General features: G+C 45.9%; 1 protein-coding gene across 4 annotated transcripts in view; it reads left to right on the top strand.

Moving 5' to 3' along the window:
* The window catches only part of ryk (receptor like tyrosine kinase), a 64,119-nt gene extending 50,342 nt beyond the window's left edge, over nt 1-13,777 (top strand). For all 4 annotated transcript variants that reach the window (XM_079244485.1, XM_079244486.1, XM_079244487.1 and 1 more), the window contains 4 exons: nt 2,505-2,614; nt 2,715-2,874; nt 6,177-6,313; nt 12,796-13,777. In XM_079244485.1, the coding sequence (XP_079100611.1) occupies nt 2,505-2,614; nt 2,715-2,874; nt 6,177-6,313; nt 12,796-12,907 (519 nt within the window). In that variant the 3' untranslated portion in view covers nt 12,908-13,777. The remainder of the gene's footprint in view (nt 1-2,504; nt 2,615-2,714; nt 2,875-6,176; nt 6,314-12,795) is intronic.
* Nucleotides 13,778-18,811: the final 5,034 nt, after the last annotated feature.

Below are 18,811 nucleotides of genomic sequence, written 5' to 3'. Positions count from 1 at the left end.
AATGTTGATACAGTGTCAGAGCCGGAGGTTTTGCTCTGTGTAAAGACAATCCGGCTTTTGTACGGGTTAACCTCGGGGAGTCTTTTATGTACCTGGCAAAGGCACAGCGCAAATCCAACCAATCAATCAGCTTCAAATTACAGATGTAGAAAACATCTCACCACCACAAGACGAAGCTTGCCAGCTATTTGCAGCGATCAGCCCCCTTTTGTAAAGCTTCAGGTAACCCACCTGCACCTTCCTTCTCACCACTCAGTATGTACTCTTGGCACTTGTAGCAGACAAGTCATTAAGTTGTGGTGTTATAATAAACTTCAGGTTGTAAATCAGTGCCAGGATGGAGGAGAAGCTGAGCTTTTTCTTACATTTGTCATGCTTATCTGATTGCTTCTTCTCAGCGACGAATTACTTTCCCATACAGTTTCGGCCACATAAGCTCAGTTTCGCTTCAGTTGTTGACTAACCATCTCCTCATCATCGATCACCGGTTGCCCAACAACTTGTTTTTCCACTGTCAGATATAAAAAGAAAAATAATTGCACCATCATATCTGTTCTGCCTGCTGAGCGGCTCTGAGGGAGTGTTGTCCTCTCCACTATGCAGGATGTTTATGTGCTTCGTAGGAGCCTCACTTTGTTAGCAGCCAGGGGTCTTTTCTCTGACACACCTGCTGCACAAACTATTGTCTCAGTTTCAAGCACAAACTGTCTCAAAGCTTTGAGAAAGGGACTTTCTGCATCATGTGGGATCAGATTGTAGTCCCATTGGCATGTTAATAATGTGACATTTACATTTCTACACTGTATTTATGCAATCAGCTCTGCAGGGCTATACTTAGACACATTTTCCTCAAGCAGCTGTTAACTTCTCTCACTGTTACTCAGCATGGAAACATTTTACCCTTTGCCATGCAAATGTTGGGTAATTATCTTAAAGTACATGACAGTGGAGAAAAAACAAAGCAGATAAGTTAATAATAAAGCTAAACATGCATTTTTTGACACGATGAAGACGACTTGCCGAAGGTCAAACTGAGCATCTGAATGAGGAAGAAAGGAGATTTGAGGAACATGTTGTTGGTCTGAGTATTTCACACACAACCATCTGTAGTGTTTCCAGGGAAGGTCTGAAGAAGAGAAAATATCCAGCGAGCAGCCGTTTGTCTGGACCAGATGATGTCAGAGGAGAATGGACAGACTGGTTGGAGACCAATAGGAAGTCCAATAAGCAATGGTTCCAGCCAAGATATGCAGAATATCATCTCTGAACACACATGTTGCCACATTCACATGGTAGGATCAGAATTAGCTGGAAACATCTTGAGGACATGGATCCATCTTGGTGTCAAGATCAACCATAGACTGTATATAAAAGATGGGCGGAGCCTCCGTGACGTCACCCGTAGGTTTCTAAAGAGCAGAATTGAAGCTCGGTGGGTGGTTCCTACCATCGCCATCTTGACAGGGGCATGCGTGTCGTCTCACCCAGAAAATACAAATATGGGTAAAGAGGTGGAGCTAAGTGGATGACTGACATTGAACAAACTACGAGCTGCCTGTAGCTAAAAGCTAACCGAGCTAACCCAGAGATAACAGGAGGTAACCAGCTAACGCAGGTAAGCGGGCTAAAGTTAAGTCATGCAGTTAACCGGCTAAAAACCGCAGTTGTTCTACATTCTTCTTACTTGAACCGGGAGATCAGATACCTGTCAATCAAAAGGACATGCCATTAAATATGCAAAATTTTGAGTTGAATTACTTTTAAACGGGCGAGTTAGAAAAAAAATTCACTCCCCCCACAGTTGTGATGAGGGTAAACCTGACTTATTAAACCTAAAATGTTTTTTGCTACCAGGCTTTAAGCATGTTTATTTCTGCTGTGAAGTTGGTCTTTTGAACATGGGAGTCTATGGGGATTTGCTTAGCATGGTTTAATCTCTTCTTCACCAAAGCCCTAGGCGTAGCTGAGATAGATATGGTATGGAAGATCTTTGCACACACTAGGAAGTATCGATCCGGACATGTTGCATGGCAAAATGATGTGGGGAAACTCTAGGAAAAGACGTCGCCCTTCGAACAAAACACATTTCAAACTCTGGAAGCTAGAATCAGAAATCATGTCTTACTTTTGCTTTTTTTGTGGTGAAAATTTTTATTTCAGCTCTAAAAAAAAAAACTGCTGATAGGCGTCTTATGACTCCAATCCCATTCACGACTGTTCTGTAGTAACCTCACATGTCTGAAGTTTCTGTAGAGACCAAGACTATACATACAGCTTTCTGCAGAGACCAGGACTATACATACAGCCCTGCCAGTTGTGTGGATATATTTCATGAATTTTGGGTTTGGGCTGGTCTTCCATGGAACCAGTAATGGTTGCAGTTTATTGTCTTTGTATTGAATTTGAGTTCCCAAATAGAGCTCTTGTGTAAAACGGCAGTTTCTGCTGTAGTTTCCTGTCACTGTCGGCTGAACGTTATCGCTCTATGTCTCGTTTCCTTGCAGGCCATCTCTCAACAGGACTTGGTTTACATGGCCATCCAGATCGCGTGTGGGATGAGCTACCTGGCTCGTAGGGAGGTCATCCACAAAGACCTAGCTGCTAGGAACTGCGTGTAAGTGTTTCCACCTTCACACCCAACAGCATTTTAATCTGTTTTAGTTTGTATTTCATGAACACACCTTGCCCTTTACACCCCACCCACCTGTCTGCAGCATTGACGACAACATGCAGGTGAAGATTACAGACAATGCCCTCGCTCGAGATCTTTTTCCAATGGATTACCACTGTCTGGGGGATAATGAGAACCGTCCTGTCCGATGGATGGCCCTGGAAAGCTTGCTCAACAATGACTTTTCCAGCGCAAGTGACGTGGTAAGAAAGACGGTAGCATATTTTGAAGAGACATCAGACTGATGAGGCTTCCAGGGAAATGGCTTCCATTGTCTTCAGGTTAATCTCATATACACGGTTAATGTGTCAAAGGGAAGGGAGGCACAGTCTCCGTGTGTCACTTCTTCTCCCTCTTTCCTGCTCAAGGAAAGCAGAATGGAGTAGTTCGGGAAGCCACACAGGTCTTTAGAGACTGACACCAGCCAGACATGCCCCCCCCCCCCCCCCCGTCAGCATTCCTCTTACGGTGGTGCTGCTTCATGGCAGTCGTGACTACTATTAACAAACAACTTATCTTCTTGGGAAGTCTGTACAAGCACCTGTGCATTGCAGTGTTACGCACATAAATACGTCATACCCCGATGTTAACGCACATCTGCTTCAGAGCAACAGGTGATGAAAGAGTTACCGCCGTCTTGTTTAGATCTGGTTGGGAATGTTGGCAGTGGCGTGGATGTGGGAGCAGGCTGGTTGACTGTACAGCATGTCTGTCTTCTGGGATGTCCTCCCATCTCCTCGTTGGCTCTGTTCTCTCTCACATTTACTGGTCTCTTTCCACCTCATCACAGCTTGTTATGTTCTGTATTATTTTACTTTTTGTTTTCAGGGAGAATTCAGTTTGTTAATGATGACAAAAGAAAATAAAGATTAGCGTAAACTTAGTTAGATATTAACTAATTAATCAAAGAGATGCCTCAAGTTCATAACTGTCCATAAAGGATGATGTCTGAACCGTGTTGGCACACAGAATGAAAACAATGCTAAACATGCGTGTTGCTGCTTGTGTGGCTGCTCGTGTTGCTTTGTTTTTGTGCCGTGTTGGCGGCAGAAGAGGCGTGTTAGAGGGGGAAAGTGTCCCTGTGGCTCACCAGCCTGAAAAACCTGACTTCAAAAAGGAAATCCATCAAGTATGTTTCCCCTCCTGCAGGATAACCAGCAGCTTTTTATGCTAAAGTGACGGTACCTGTTCACAGTGTTAAACCAGCGGTCAGTGTTACTGGTTTACTAGCTGTACCAGTCCAACGTTGCTGCAGCACAGTAATGGTTGTTTTACAGCGACTTATTAAGCACACCCCAAAGACATTATTTAAATGATAATAATGTACCTTTTGGTTGTGTTGGGCTCAGGTTGAGCTTATAGCGTTCAGCAGACTGATTATATAGATGTTTCAGCGTCTTTTTTGCACAGTTTCGCTGTTCCAACATGATTGAGTTGGCGTCTACAGTGTGAAATATCATTACTCAGTATTATTTATGTGTCAAACAGCAGATATTCTGCTCAAGGAAAGACAGAAAGAAATGTTTAAAACCATTTTTATAATGTATTTTCCAGAAGGAAGCCTCCCAGGTCTAGGTGGAGGTCCTGTAGACTTTCCACCGGTTTTCTCTGACTGAACTCCAGAGTTAATATGAAGGATTTATTTATTCCTTTTAGAACAGAGGGGATTTAGTTGAGACTTCTTGGTTGCTTGACTTTGTTTTGATATTATTTTGGTATATTGGCATCAAAAAATAAAAAAAGGGAACTGTTCAAGGGGTTTTACACATTTATAGTGTTGGGATTTTAATCCAGAATATTTGTGATTATTTCTCAGATAATAATCACATCAAGAAATTCTGTCTATATGTATATTTATATTCAATTCCATTCAACTTTATTTGTATAGCGCCACTTCACAACAATGTTGTCACAGGACACTTTACTTACAAATCATTTCAAGCCAATTCATACATATCCCATAATAGAAACCAACTGATTGCATCGAGTCATGACTTTGATCCAATCCTCCATCCTGAGCTGCATGAGGCGACAGTGGGAAGGAAAAAACTCCCCTTTAACAGGAAGAAACCCTCCGGCAGAACCCGGCTCAGGGAGGGCAGCCATCTGCCTCGACTGGTTGGGGTGGAGACGACAGGAAAGACAGATCAACATGTACAACTGCACTTATTCAGGAAGACCTGCGGAGAAAAGGAGAAATAAGTTAGAGACGGCAATATTGTCATATATTTATACATTAATACATTAGAGAAATAGAGCGAGGTACTTCTCAGTGCATCAGGTAACATCCCCATTGCTACATAAGTAAAGGTTGGCTAGATTACCCATAACTATAAGAGCAATGAGCATAACCTGGACAGTTAGGTCCCGTACATGCAGATTCCAACTCAGGAGATGCTCATATCCTAACTATAAGAGTCATGGAAAAGGAAGTTTTTCAGCTCCATCTTAAAGGTGTGGAGGGAGTCTGCCTCCTGAACCCACGGTGGAAGCTGGTTCCATAAGAGAGGATTCTGATAGCTAAAGGCCCTTCCTCCCATAGTAGTCTTTGAGACTCACCAGTAAACCTGCAGTCTGAGAGCGAAGTGCTCTAATAGGAATATATGGAACTATAAGATCTTTTATGTACAATGTAGCTTGGTCATGGAGAGCTTTATATGTGAGGAGAAGAATTTTAGATTCTATCCTGGATCTAACAGGGAGCCAGTGTAGAGAGGCTAAAACTGGTGAAATATGATCCAAATCTGTCTATCTTTAAAAAATCTCCACTCTGACGTCTCTCCAGGCAGTTTCTCAGTCAGACCCCCTCTAGCAAAGCCTAATCCAGCATCCTGTCTCTTGTCTGAGATCTCTCCAGCTAATAAAAGTCAGTCTGGTGTTGATTTTTATCTGTTACTTTGTCTCTTACTCTGATAACTTCCCCAGTCAGCGTTGATATCCAGTCGCTGGTGTGTGATGTGTAAAGTGACACGCAGGTGTAATGTGATGTTTCAGGCTGGACATAAGTAGCCACGCGGCTTTTCAGCCTCAGGATGCTGCAGAGCAATGATGCCTTCAGGACTGGACATAATAAATGTCAGAAAGAGACATAAACACATAAGGAAAGTTACAAATAGCTATTTTAATTCTTTGTAATGAAATGATTCGGACACATGTAAGGAAAAGCCTCTTTTCCTTGTTCTCTCTGCCAGCATGAACGTCTGCACATGCATGTTTGAAAAGGGCGGGTAGACATGAGAGTTTGACCCTGCAGCCTCTCCACTGTTTACACAGCCAGCCTCATAACAAAAACTCTGCAGAGATTTAAATTCCAGAAGCATTTTTAACATAAGTTCCCATCATTGTTCACTGTAAATATTTTGCATTTGAATGCAAGTAGGCATCCCTGTTTTTTCCACGCTCACGGTGCCGATGTTTATCCTGTTAAACGAAAACATGTGAAAGGCTGCAGCTTGTGTTGTACCGCTTGTAGAAAATCCTCATCAACTGTGTTGTGTGTTCACAGTGGGCCTTCGGAGTGACGCTGTGGGAGCTCATGACTTTGGGTCAGACTCCGTACGTCGACATCGACCCTTTCGAGATGTCTGCTTACCTGAAAGATGGCTACAGAATAGCCCAACCTATCAACTGTCCGGATGAGCTGTGAGTAAACATTAAAACACACCCTGCTTTCTCAGCTGACTACAAACGACCAGTTTGGATCCAGTTCTAAAATCTGGTGGATTTTCATGGATGCTGACGTCAAAATGCACAACTTTAAAACACAAACGCGTGTTTCCAATCCAGCATTTCATCACTGCATTGTAGCTCAAATCGTTTTCTGCACATTGACAAGGGCTGAAGTGTCAGCATGAAGTTCACCAAAGGCCTAAAACCTGCTTTCTGATTCACACCGTCACCACCTGTTGCAACATGTAGCTCCGCTTCAGACGTTTAGAGCTGATGATGCCTTTCAGATGAGAGAGCCAACAGCTAAGACAGTCTGGCTGCAGAGCTCCTCTCTGGGGACCGTTCTGGTCCAGGCTCCACTCTTAGACGAGCTCCAGTAGAGCAGATTTTTCTAAATAAAATGCACCGACACATCAGCAGCCCGTCTGGATCACCCAATAAATGACAACAGCACACCGATCAAACGAGCGTACGGTCCTCATAAAAACAACATACTTTTCTATAAATGAAACCCTCTAAATGTTTCTGACCGCTGATTTTAACACGGAAAGTATTTTATATGTATACATTATGTTTTTTTTATTTACTAATCACAATAAAACAGTTATAGTTTTGCATTATTTTAGATTTTCTTTGGTTTGGTTTAAATTACCGCCGTGACCTTCTGTTTCGTTTAGTTTTCATCATATTCAATGTTTGTCTTTTTCTTCTTCTTCTTCTACTTGTGTTTATTTGGCAGTTGATAAACGTTCCTCTTCATCTGTTTGCATCCAGGATGGTGCTGGGTGGGTGTGGGCAAAGTTTGTTTCTTCCTGCTCTGTGGTGGAGGTGGCCTGAAAGTAGAGCTCTGCAGCGTAAGCATCCCCACTGTGGAGCTCTGTAGCGTTACCGTCCCCACTGTGGAGCTCTGTAGCGTAACTGTCCCCACTGTGGAGCTCTGCAGCGTAACCGTCCCCACTGTGGAGCTCTGCAGCGTAACCGTCCCCACTGTGGAGCTCTGTAGCGTAACTGTCCCCACTGTGGAGCTCTGTAGCGTAACCGTCCCCACTGTGGAGCTCTGTAGCGTAACCGTCCCCACTGTGGAGCTCTGTAGCGTAACTGTCCCCACTGTGGAGCTCTGCAGCGTTACCGTCCCCACTGTGGAGCTCTGTAGCGTAACTGTCCCCACTGTGGAGCTCTGTAGCGTAACTGTCCCCACTGTGGAGCTCTGTAGCGTTACTGTCCCCACTGTGGAGCTCTGTAGCGTAACTGTCCCCACTGTGGAGCTCTGTAGCGTTACCGTCCCCACTGTGGAGCTCTGCAGCGTTACCGTCCCCACTGTGGAGCTCTGTAGCGTAACTGTCCCCACTGTGGAGCTCTGTAGCGTAACTGTCCCCACTGTGGAGCTCTGTAGCGTTACTGTCCCCACTGTGGAGCTCTGTAGTGTAACTGTCCCCACTGTGGAGCTCTGTAGCGTTACCGTCCCCACTGTGGAGCTCTGCAGCGTTACCGTCCCCACTGTGGAGCTCTGTAGCGTTACCGTCCCCACTGTGGAGCTCTGTAGCGTTACCGTCCCCACTGTGGAGCTCTGTAGCGTTACCGTCCCCACTGTGGAGCTCTGTAGCGTTACCGTCCCCACTGTGGAGCTCTGTAGCGTAACTGTCCCCACTGTGGAGCTCTGTAGCGTTACTGTCCCCACTGTGGAGCTCTGTAGCGTAACTGTCCCCACTGTGGAGCTCTGTAGCGTTACCGTCCCCACTGTGGAGCTCTGCAGCGTTACCGTCCCCACTGTGGAGCTCTGTAGCGTTACCGTCCCCACTGTGGAGCTCTGTAGCGTTACCGTCCCCACTGTGGAGCTCTGTAGCGTTACCGTCCCCACTGTGGAGCTCTGTAGCGTTACCGTCCCCACTGTGGAGCTCTGTAGCGTTACCGTCCCCACTGTGGAGCTCTGCAGCGTTACCGTCCCCACTGTGGAGCTCTGCAGCGTAACCGTCCCCACTGTGGAGCTCTGTAGCGTTACCGTCCCCACTGTGGAGCTCTGTAGCGTTACCGTCCCCACTGTGGAGCTCTGTAGCGTTACCGTCCCCACTGTGGAGCTCTGTAGCGTTACCGTCCCCACTGTGGAGCTCTGTAGCGTAACTGTCCCCACTGTGGAGCTCTGCAGCGTTACCGTCCCCACTGTGGAGCTCTGCAGCGTAACCGTCCCCACTGTGGAGCTCTGTAGCGTTACCGTCCCCACTGTGGAGCTCTGTAGCGTAACTGTCCCCACTGTGGAGCTCTGTAGCGTAACTGTCCCCACTGTGGAGCTCTGCAGCGTAACTGTCCCCACTGTGGAGCTCTGCAGCGTAACTGTCCCCACTGTGGAGCTCTGCAGCGTAACCGTCCCCACTGTGGAGCTCTGTAGCGTAACCGTCCCCACTGTGGAGCTCTGTAGCGTAACTGTCCCCACTGTGGAGCTCTGTAGCGTAACTGTCCCCACTGTGGAGCTCTGCAGCCTTACTGTCCCCACTGTGGAGCTCTGTAGCGTAACCGTCCCCACTGTGGAGCTCTGCAGCCTTACTGTCCCCACTGTGGAGCTCTGTAGCGTAACCGTCCCCACTGTGGAGCTCTGCAGCATTACTGTCCCCACTGTGGAGCTCTGTAGCGTAACTGTCCCCACTGTGGAGCTCTGCAGCGTTACCGTCCCCACTGTGGAGCTCTGTAGCGTTACCGTCCCCACTGTGGAGCTCTGCAGCGTTACCGTCCCCACTGTGGAGCTCTCTAGCGTAACTGTCCCCACTGTGGAGCTCTGCAGCGTTACCGTCCCCACTGTGGAGCTCTGTAGCGTAACTGTCCCCACTGTGGAGCTCTGCAGCGTTACCGTCCCCACTGTGGAGCTCTGCAGCGTAACTGTCCCCACTGTGGAGCTCTGCAGCGTTACCGTCCCCACTGTGGAGCTCTGCAGCCTTACTGTCCCCACTGTGGAGCTCTGTAGCGTTACCGTCCCCACTGTGGAGCTCTGCAGCGTTACCGTCCCCACTGTGGAGCTCTGTAGCGTTACCGTCCCCACTGTGGAGCTCTGCAGCGTTACCGTCCCCACTGTGGAGCTCTGCAGCGTTACCGTCCCCACTGTGGAGCTCTGTAGCGTAACTGTCCCCACTGTGGAGCTCTGCAGCGTTACCGTCCCCACTGTGGAGCTCTGCAGCGTAACTGTCCCCACTGTGGAGCTCTGCAGTGTAACTGTCCCCACTGTGGAGCTCTGCAGCGTAACCATCCCCACTGTGGAGCTCTGCAGTGTAACCGTCCCCACTGTGGAGCTCTGCAGCGTAACTGTCCCCACTGTGGGATGACTTAAATAAAATCTGGAAAGACCTTTTGGATCCATTTCCTCAGAAAGAATGACGGGTACTTGTCAGTCTGTAGACGTCACACAGGAGTCCAACAACTGTGACTTAATTATGCCACAAAACCACCAATTACAGGTTTTTATTTCAGCTTTTTTATCGTTATTTCCTACATTTGTTTTTAATGACATGAGTAATGAAGACAAGGGATCTTAGCTCGACTCAGATGACGGCTGACATTCAGTTTTCGGGTTTGATGATCCTCTGTGGGACTTAAGAACCAAGTTGTGCACAATAACGAATCCTGCAGTGTAGCCACCTTTTATACCTAATCCTGACACCCTCACCAGACCAGTTGCAGAATTTTCCACAATTGTCAACAGTTTTAGCCTCCATCCCGAGCAGGAATCACTCTGCTGTTTTTATCATGTTTCTGTTGTGGGAAGTCGCAGCCCTTCTGTTTAATTTAGCAACAAGTTCAAAGTTTCATATAAAAAAAACAAAACAAAAGTCTGCTTTGCTGTGGCTGATGTGGGTTTTTGTAAAAGTCTTCATGTTGGTGTAGCTGCAGAAACGCAGTGAAGCATGAGCTGAACTGTATCCTGGCTTGTTCTTGTAGTCTTTAAACAAAAGAAGTGGTGAAATGTTGTTTGTGTAACGGAGGAGGCAAACCATGCCAGCGTTGGTTGATATGAAGCTTATCAGCATCCTGCAACTGTCAGGAGTATAGAGCAACCTTTGCCCACTGACATCGTTTTCCCCCCTGCATTATTTACGGCCTGTTTCCTCAATATCCAGTCTAGAAACAGATTCAGCTTCTCGCCGATGGAAAAGAGCTGAGATTTTCTCAGCGTCCAGAACCGACGGCTCGGGCTGAGGAGCCTGTCCTGCATAATACGGTCGTACACGTCAGGTTTATGACGGTGATTTTATTAAAGTTTATTTGTTTATTTGTGCAGTCAGATGAAAAACAAGGTAGGTCTCTGAAAGGGAAATAATCGGATCCTTCCCAGGCAGCTGGAACTGATGATGACTGTAATGTGCAGTAATCTGATCTAAGATCACATTTACTGTGAATTATTGTCCATCATTCATCGAGTGTCGCTGCTGAGTGATGGACAGATGATGCTTAACGTGGCGATTTATCACGGCGTGGCTGGAACTGGTGTGTGTCTCAGTGCCCTGAGATGACGTATCAATCGATTTGATTGTCTGGAAACGTGGTTTTAACTCTTCCCAGGTTGAGCAGCAGCAACAGTTGCTTCTGTAAGGTCACTGCTGATGTCTTTCCTCCTTGGCATCGTGTGAACTCCCACCTGAATGCTGCAGAGCAGGAAGCCGTCTAGACTTGTGCTTCTGCAGGGGAACTCGCTACGATAATGATCAATAAAGGAAATATATTTGATCAGCGGCGGCTGCATGGTGTGGAAACATAAAGGATGGATGCAGAGTGATTTTTCCCAGAGCTGTGTTGTAGGTGTGGAGCTGATTACTTCCTTTCCCACCTTTTCCAGACTGTTTGTACTGATTACTTTCTGGTTTCTATCAACTCTGCTCAGGCAGCTGCTGTTTCCGATAAAATGGCGGCAGATCGACCGGATAAATCGCCACATGCGTACGGTTTATATCCCACAGATGCCCCGCATACCACCTTTATTCATTCCTTACCAAGCAGCTGCAGATACGTCTTATTTTACGTTTTATTTGTTATCCACACGTCACACACAGCAAAACACACAAAACTCTTTTATTTCATCATCATTGTGGCTTCAAAAAGCTTTTTTATAACAATATTTAGGTTTTATACTTCAGCATTCAGAGGAAACACTTTTCTTTTGTTGTCTTTTGTCTTTGTCTTCCTCAGCGCCTAATCATCAGTCTTCTTCTTCTTCTGTTTTGTGTTAATCTTCTTCTTCGTCTTCTTCGTCGTTGCCTTCTTTGACTTTTTTGTCATCTTTGTTGTCGTCTTCCTCATCTCCTTCTGCTCCTTTGTCATTTTGTTTTTGTTGTTTTCTCTTTCTTCCACGTCTTTTCCTAAAACCTGGATGTTTTTACAGTTGTAAAACAATAAAAACAGGAAAAATGGAAAAAAAATGGAATAAAATATGGAATAAAAAATGCTACAAATAAATATGAGGAACCATTTATAAACATAAATAATATTGTATAAACAACATAAATATAAACAACATATAAACATAAATAATATCATATAAACGTATAAATAAGAGATAATAAAACCAGATAAGTAATTAGAATAAATTTCTTCTACTAAAATAAATAAAACAAACAGACCAGAAGTGATTTGTCACAGATTTTCTCCAGCAGGTGTGATGTGGTTAAGATTCCTTTTTTCCACTTCGGAGCTGTTCAACCCGACGGTTCTCATCTACGCAGAGCTTCCTTCTTACCTGTAAACATTATGTCTGGGCGATTAATCTGGTTTTAATCTCTACGATCTGGGTTTTCAACGATAATAAAACTAAAAGGGTGTGATTATTTCTCTCTCTGCAGTTTCCTCTCCTGCTGTCTTCAGCTGCTAATCGAGCGTCTCTGGCGTTGCAGCGCTGTGCTGTAAACTCCTCCCACAGCCGCTTTGCTTTCATTCAGACACTGTTGCCAACTTGGAGACTTTCTCGCTAAATCTGGAGACTTTTTTTTGTTAAAAGCGACAAATCTAGCAGCTTTTACTGGAGTTATTAGAGACTTTTCTGGTGTTGTGGCGACTGACTTGAAGGCACATATTGTTCTGCAGTTACTGTAAGGAAGGAGCAGCGGGAGCCTCTCCCGTCCTAAAGCACTCCCAGGCGGCCAGTCTCAGTCGGCTCTGGCTGCAGGTCAATGTAGAATAACTGCAGTAGGTTGTGGAAGTTCACCTAAACATAGTTTATATTTATCTGTTCAGTTTCCATCAGTATTTGCACTTTGTCAAGACAAATCTTCATGTTATTTGTTTTCTAAAATCTGTGGAATCCTAAAGACACTGTTTAAAAGCTTTAATGTTAAATACATTTGTGTTGTTAAAGAGAATGAATAATTGTGTTAAATAATCTAGATCTCAGTTTCAGTCAAAATAATCCTGATAATAATGTTTACAGATCATCGAGCTGCTCTGCTGCACGTATTTCCTCTGACGCTGTTTGTGTTTGTCAGGTTTGCGGTGATGGCTTGTTGCTGGGCCCTGGACCCCGAGGAAAGACCCAAGTTTCAGCAGCTGGTTCAGTGTCTCACAGAGTTCCACGCCGCGCTCGGAGCCTACGTGTGAAAACTGTTTTAGTTTTTTATTAAAAAGCAGCAACACTGAAGGCCGGTGGACACATGGAGCACATGGACGAAGTCGTGCCTTATCGAGACCTGACAGCTGTTTCCGCCTGATTCTTCTTTTGTACAGGTTGTTTTTTAAATAGTTTAAATACCTTTTTACAGCATAGAAAAGTAAAAAGATTCTCTCTATATATAGATATATATTGTTTAATTTGCTTGGAAAGCCTTTGCTCCTCTCCCAGAGAGGACGTGAACAATGGAAACATCAACTTTTACACGTTTACCTGCCACTGAACAACGTTTCTAACCAACAAGTGAAGCTTCTGGAAGTTCCCGTGTGACTTACAGAGACACTGTGAACTGAGACTGATGGTAAACTGATGGTGGATGACCACAGCAGGGTGACGCTGCGACCAAACCAGACATGAAAGTTGGCGTCTTATCTCAGGCTCGGTACGAGCGGTTGCTCGGCAACCAGACTTGTTATGGTATTTATCTTCCCGTGGTACACTGCTTCCTCTGGACCAGTTTCCTTCCCTGCAAAATGAATCCTTCCAACTCGCCAAGAGACGCGGAAAAGACCTGTGCACCAGTTTAAACCAGTAACACGGCCGGATCTTTAATCCAGTGTGAATTTAAATGCAAACTTCCTGGTTTTCTTGTGTATATTTATGTTCTGTGTTTACATCATCCTCACAACGTTTCTCTTTGATAAGCTTGATTGTTCTGCGTCAGAACACCTTCACCAGACTCTCCGACCAGTTTTAGCCAGTAGTTCCCTGATGATCACAGTGAAAACACGCCTGCAAGCCAGCTTTCCCCCTCAACATCTCTGCCGTGTGTTTTTATGGTCGCTGCATGTTGAAATATGGCTGTAAACTGCTTCCTGAATTCATATCAGCAAATTAAATGGGATCTTTTAAAGTCTGTGTTTGGACATTTTTACTCTGGTCTTTGCTGGATGTTTACGGCGTGTTGGTGGATAATCTTCCCCACCATGTGAAGTCAAGTGGACGCATTTCCACACGGCTCTACCGGAGCTTCAAGATGACACCATTTCCCCACCAGCTGCAGTCATAATGCGCCGCATTGCAATGCAACCGCAAGGCGAGTTGGGTAAGTGGCTTTTCTCTTCACTGTGACACAACCGTCTGAACCGTGGGCTTTACAGAGTTTCTGCTTATTTAAGTGAAACGGAGAATATTACAACTTTAGGGGGCTTTCTGGGTTTGATGAACAGCGTGGAAACAGGTTTCTTGGAAGAAGTTTGTATGTTTATTTATAATTGAGTTGTACTAACTCTGGAAGGAGCACATCCTGTTTACCTTTGCTGGCTGAAGCAGTGAGGAGATGTCTGAAAACACGCTCGTAAATCTGAATGTTGTCCTACCAAAGTTCACTTCTCTAATTATTCTTATGTAACACATCCATTCAGCAGCTGTTTTATCTCCCACATCGACACACAGCCATGTATGATTGGGACAATGTGATGAAACGCTAATGGCAGGTCGGTGTCGTGTTGTCATGTTAAACTGAAGCCGGTCTAATATGGAAAATGGTTTTAAAATGGTAAATGGTCTAAATTCAGTCATAGTAAAGCACTTTACACTACATGGCCAATTCACACACATACACTTATCCTGATAGGAGCATCTGGAGGATCTTGGGATTCAGTGTCTTGTCAGTGGAAGCCAAACTGTAATCTCCCGTTCCACCTCATCATGATGAGAATCTCCCGTTCCACCTCATCATGATGAGAATCTCCCATTCCACCTTATCATGATGAGAATATCCCGTTCCACCTCATCATGATGAGAATCTCCCGTTCCACCACATCATGATGAGAATCTCCCGTTCCACCTCATCATGATGAGAATCTCCCGTTCCACCTCATCATGATGAGAATCTCCCGTTCCACCTCATCATGATGAGAATCTCCCGTTCCACCACATCATGATGAGAATCTCCCGTTCCACCACATCATGATGAGAATCTCCCATTCCACCTCATCATGATGAGAATCTCCCGTTCCACCACATCATGATGAGAATCTCCCGTTCCACCTCATCATGATGAGAATCTCCCGTTCCACCTCATCATGATGAGAATCTCCCGTTCCACCTCATCATGATGAGAATCTCCCGTTCCACCTCATCACGATGAGAATCTCCCGTTCCACCTCATCACGATGAGAATCTCCCGTTCCACCTAATCACGATGAGAATCTCCCGTTCCACCTCATCACGATGAGAATCTCCCGTTCCACCTCATCATGATGAGAATCTCCCGTTCCACCACATCATGATGAGAATCTCCCGTTCCACCTCATCATGATGAGAATCTCCCGTTCCACCTCATCATGATGAGAATCTCCCGTTCCACCTCATCACCATGAGAATCTCCCGTTCCACCTCATCATGACGAGAATCTCCCGTTCCACCTCATCATGATATGAATCTCCCGTTCCACCTCATCATGACGAGAATCTCCCGTTCCACCACATCATGATATTAATCTCCCGTTCCACCTCATCACCATGAGAATCTCCCGTTCCACCTCATCATGATATGAATCTCCCGTTCCACCTCATCATGATGAGGATCTCCCGTTCCACCTCATCATGATGAGAATCTCCCGTTCCACCTCATCACCATGAGAATCTCCCGTTCCACCTCATCACCATGAGAATCTCCCGTTCCACCTCATCGTGATATGAATCTCCCGTTCCACCTCATCATGATGAGAATCTCCCGTTCCACCTCATCACCATGAGAATCTCCCGTTCCACCTCATCACCATGAGAATCTCCCGTTCCACCTCATCGTGATGAGAATCTCCCGTTCCACCACATCGTGATGAGAATCTCCCGTTCCACCACATCATGATGAGAATCTCCCATTCCACCTCATCATGATATGAATCTCCCGTTCCACCTCATCACCATGAGAATCTCCCGTTCCACCTCATCGTGATGAGAATCTCCCGTTCCACCACATCATGATGAGAATTTCCCGTTCCACCACATCACTATGAGAATCTCCCGTTCCACCTCATCGTGATAAGAATCTCCCGTTCCACCTCATCATGATGAGAATCTCCCGTTCCACCTCATCACCATGAGAATCTCCCGTTCCACCACATCGTGATGAGAATGTCCCGTTCCACCACTTCATGATGAGAATCTCCCGTTCCACCTCATCATGATATGAATCTCCCGTTCCACCTCATCACGATGAGAATCTCCCGTTCCACCTCATCACCATGAGAATCTCCCGTTCCACCTCATCACCATGAGAATCTCCCGTTCCACCACATCACCATGAGAATCTCCCGTTCCACCACATCATGATGAAAATCTCCCGTTCCACCTCATCATGATATGAATCTCCCGTTCCACCTCATCACCATGAGAATCTCCCGTTCCACCTCATCGTGATGAGAATCTCCCGTTCCACCTCATCACCATAAGAATCTCCCGTTCCACCACATCACCATGAGAATCTCCCGTTCCACCTCATCACCATGAGAATCTCCCGTTCCACCTCATCATGATGAGAATCTCCCGTTCCACCTCATCACGATGAGAATCTCCCGTTCCACCTCATCACGATGAGAATCTCCCGTTCCACCTCATCATGATGAGAATCTCCCGTTCCACCTCATCATGATGAGAATCTCCCGTTCCACCACATCATGATGAGAATCTCGCGTTCCACCACATCATGATGAGAATCTCGCGTTCCACCTCATCATGATGAGAATCTCACGTTCCACCTCATCATGATGAGAATCTCCCGTTCCACCTCATCATGATGAGAATCTCCCGTTCCACCTCATCATGATGAGAATCTCCCGTTCCACCTCATCACGATGAGAATCTCCCGTTCCACCTCATCACGATGAGAATCTCCCGTTCCACCTCATCATGATGAGAATCTCCCGTTCCACCTCATCATGATGAGAATCTCCCGTTCCACCACATCATGATGAGAATCTCGCGTTCCACCACATCATGATGAGAATCTCGCGTTCCACCTCATCATGATGAGAATCTCACGTTCCACCTCATCATGATGAGAATCTCCCGTTCCACCTCATCATGATGAGAATCTCCCGTTCCACCACATCATGATGAGAATCTCGCGTTCCACCACATCATGATGAGAATCTCGCGTTCCACCTCATCATGATGAGAATCTCGCGTTCCACCACATCATGATGAGAATCTCCCGTTCCACCTCATCATGATGAGAATCTCCCGTTCCACCACATCATGATGAGAATCTCGCGTTCCACCTCATCATGATGAGAATCTCGCGTTCCACCTCATCATGATGAGAATCTCCCGTTCCACCACATCCCAAAGCTGCTCTGCTGGATGTAGATCTGGTGACTTTGGAGCCGTTGGAGGACAGTGAACTCATCGTCATGGTGGAGATGATGTGAGCTTTGTGACATGGTGCATCATCCTGCTGGAAGTTTCCATCAGAAGATGCTACACTGTGCTCAGAAAGGGATGGACATGGTCAGCAGCAGGACTCAGGTAGGCTGTGGAGGTTAAACCATGTCATGCTGGTACTAAGGGGACCAAAGTGGGACCAGAAAACCTCCCCCCACCATTCCACCAGCAGCAGCCTGAAGCGTTGATCCTGACGGCAGGATGGATCCATGTTGTCATGATGTTTCCAGCAGATTCTGATCCTACCATGTGAATGTGGAGCTGAACTGGAGACTCATCAGACCAGCAACGTTTCTCCATCTTCTATTGTCCAGTTCTGGTGAGTCTGTGTGAATTGTAGCCTCAGTTTCCTGTTCTTACTGACAGGAGGAAACCCGGTCTTCTGCTGGAACCTTTCTTTAATTCTTTTAACGAAGGGTTTTAAAAAATAAACTTTTGGTAGATGCTTCTTTTATGCCCAGTCCTGGCACCCTCACCTGTCACAAACTAGGGCTTTAATATAAATTTGTTTACAATTAATTGTTTAGATTAACACAAATTATTCTCAATTATTTCTCAACAACCATGCTGCGTTCAAAGTCATTTTAATCTCCTTTTTTCCTCATCCTGATGCTCAGTTTGACCTTCATCAAGTCGTCTTCATCATGTCTACATGACTAGATGTATTGAGTCGCTCTTGTGTGATTGGCTGGTTGGATATTTGCGTGAACAGCAGGTGTTAGACCTGCTGAAGCGTTCTGGTGAGCGGACTGCGTGGTGCATCCAAACCCAGACATCTCAGTCAACCACCAGCAGACTGGTAAATTAAATGTTTCTTTGCTGGACTTCTCTTCAAAGATAGAAAACTAAACCAGGAGAGGAGGAGGAAAAATCCTTTTCATCATTTCTGAGATATTTACTTCATTACAGTGGATTAAGGAGGGACTGTGGGAACTCTGAGAACATTCTGACCTCCTGGATGTCTCCAGCGGGAACTGGATAATTACCTTTTACAGACATGTTTGTGACCATTTGCTCTGGATCAGAAAAACAAGCATGTCTCCGAGGTTCAGTCCAGCTTGAAGCTTCTGGACAGCCTGCCTCGCGCGCGTGAACACGCACCTAAACATGGAAATAAATGTTTTCTGTTCATTACGAGTTCCTGTCAGTGATTTGTTCTCATTAGCTGAAATAGCTCGCGGAGCCGCATACCGAACTTAATGAGGCGTTCATCCTGCGGGGTCCGGAGGGGCTTCACGGGGAGGTGAGCGCGCGCTCCTGAGAGGAACCCTGGACATTCATTAATAACATCATTTACTCCCGCAGGTGAGCAGTGGCGTGCGTGACTCAGACACGCGCGTGAGCGTCTTGTACCCGATTGGGACATTTCCAAACATTTACGCGTGAAGTTGTGGGCAGAGTCCGGTTACATCACCGGAGCCTTAAAAAGCCCCCCTCAGATCAGCG

Source organism: Telmatherina bonti, assembly GCF_933228915.1.
Source record: "Telmatherina bonti genome assembly, chromosome: 8".
Lineage (NCBI taxonomy): Eukaryota > Metazoa > Chordata > Actinopteri > Atheriniformes > Telmatherinidae > Telmatherina > Telmatherina bonti.
Note: the sequence above shows the minus strand (reverse complement) of the source record. Positions and strands in the feature narration are given on the sequence as shown.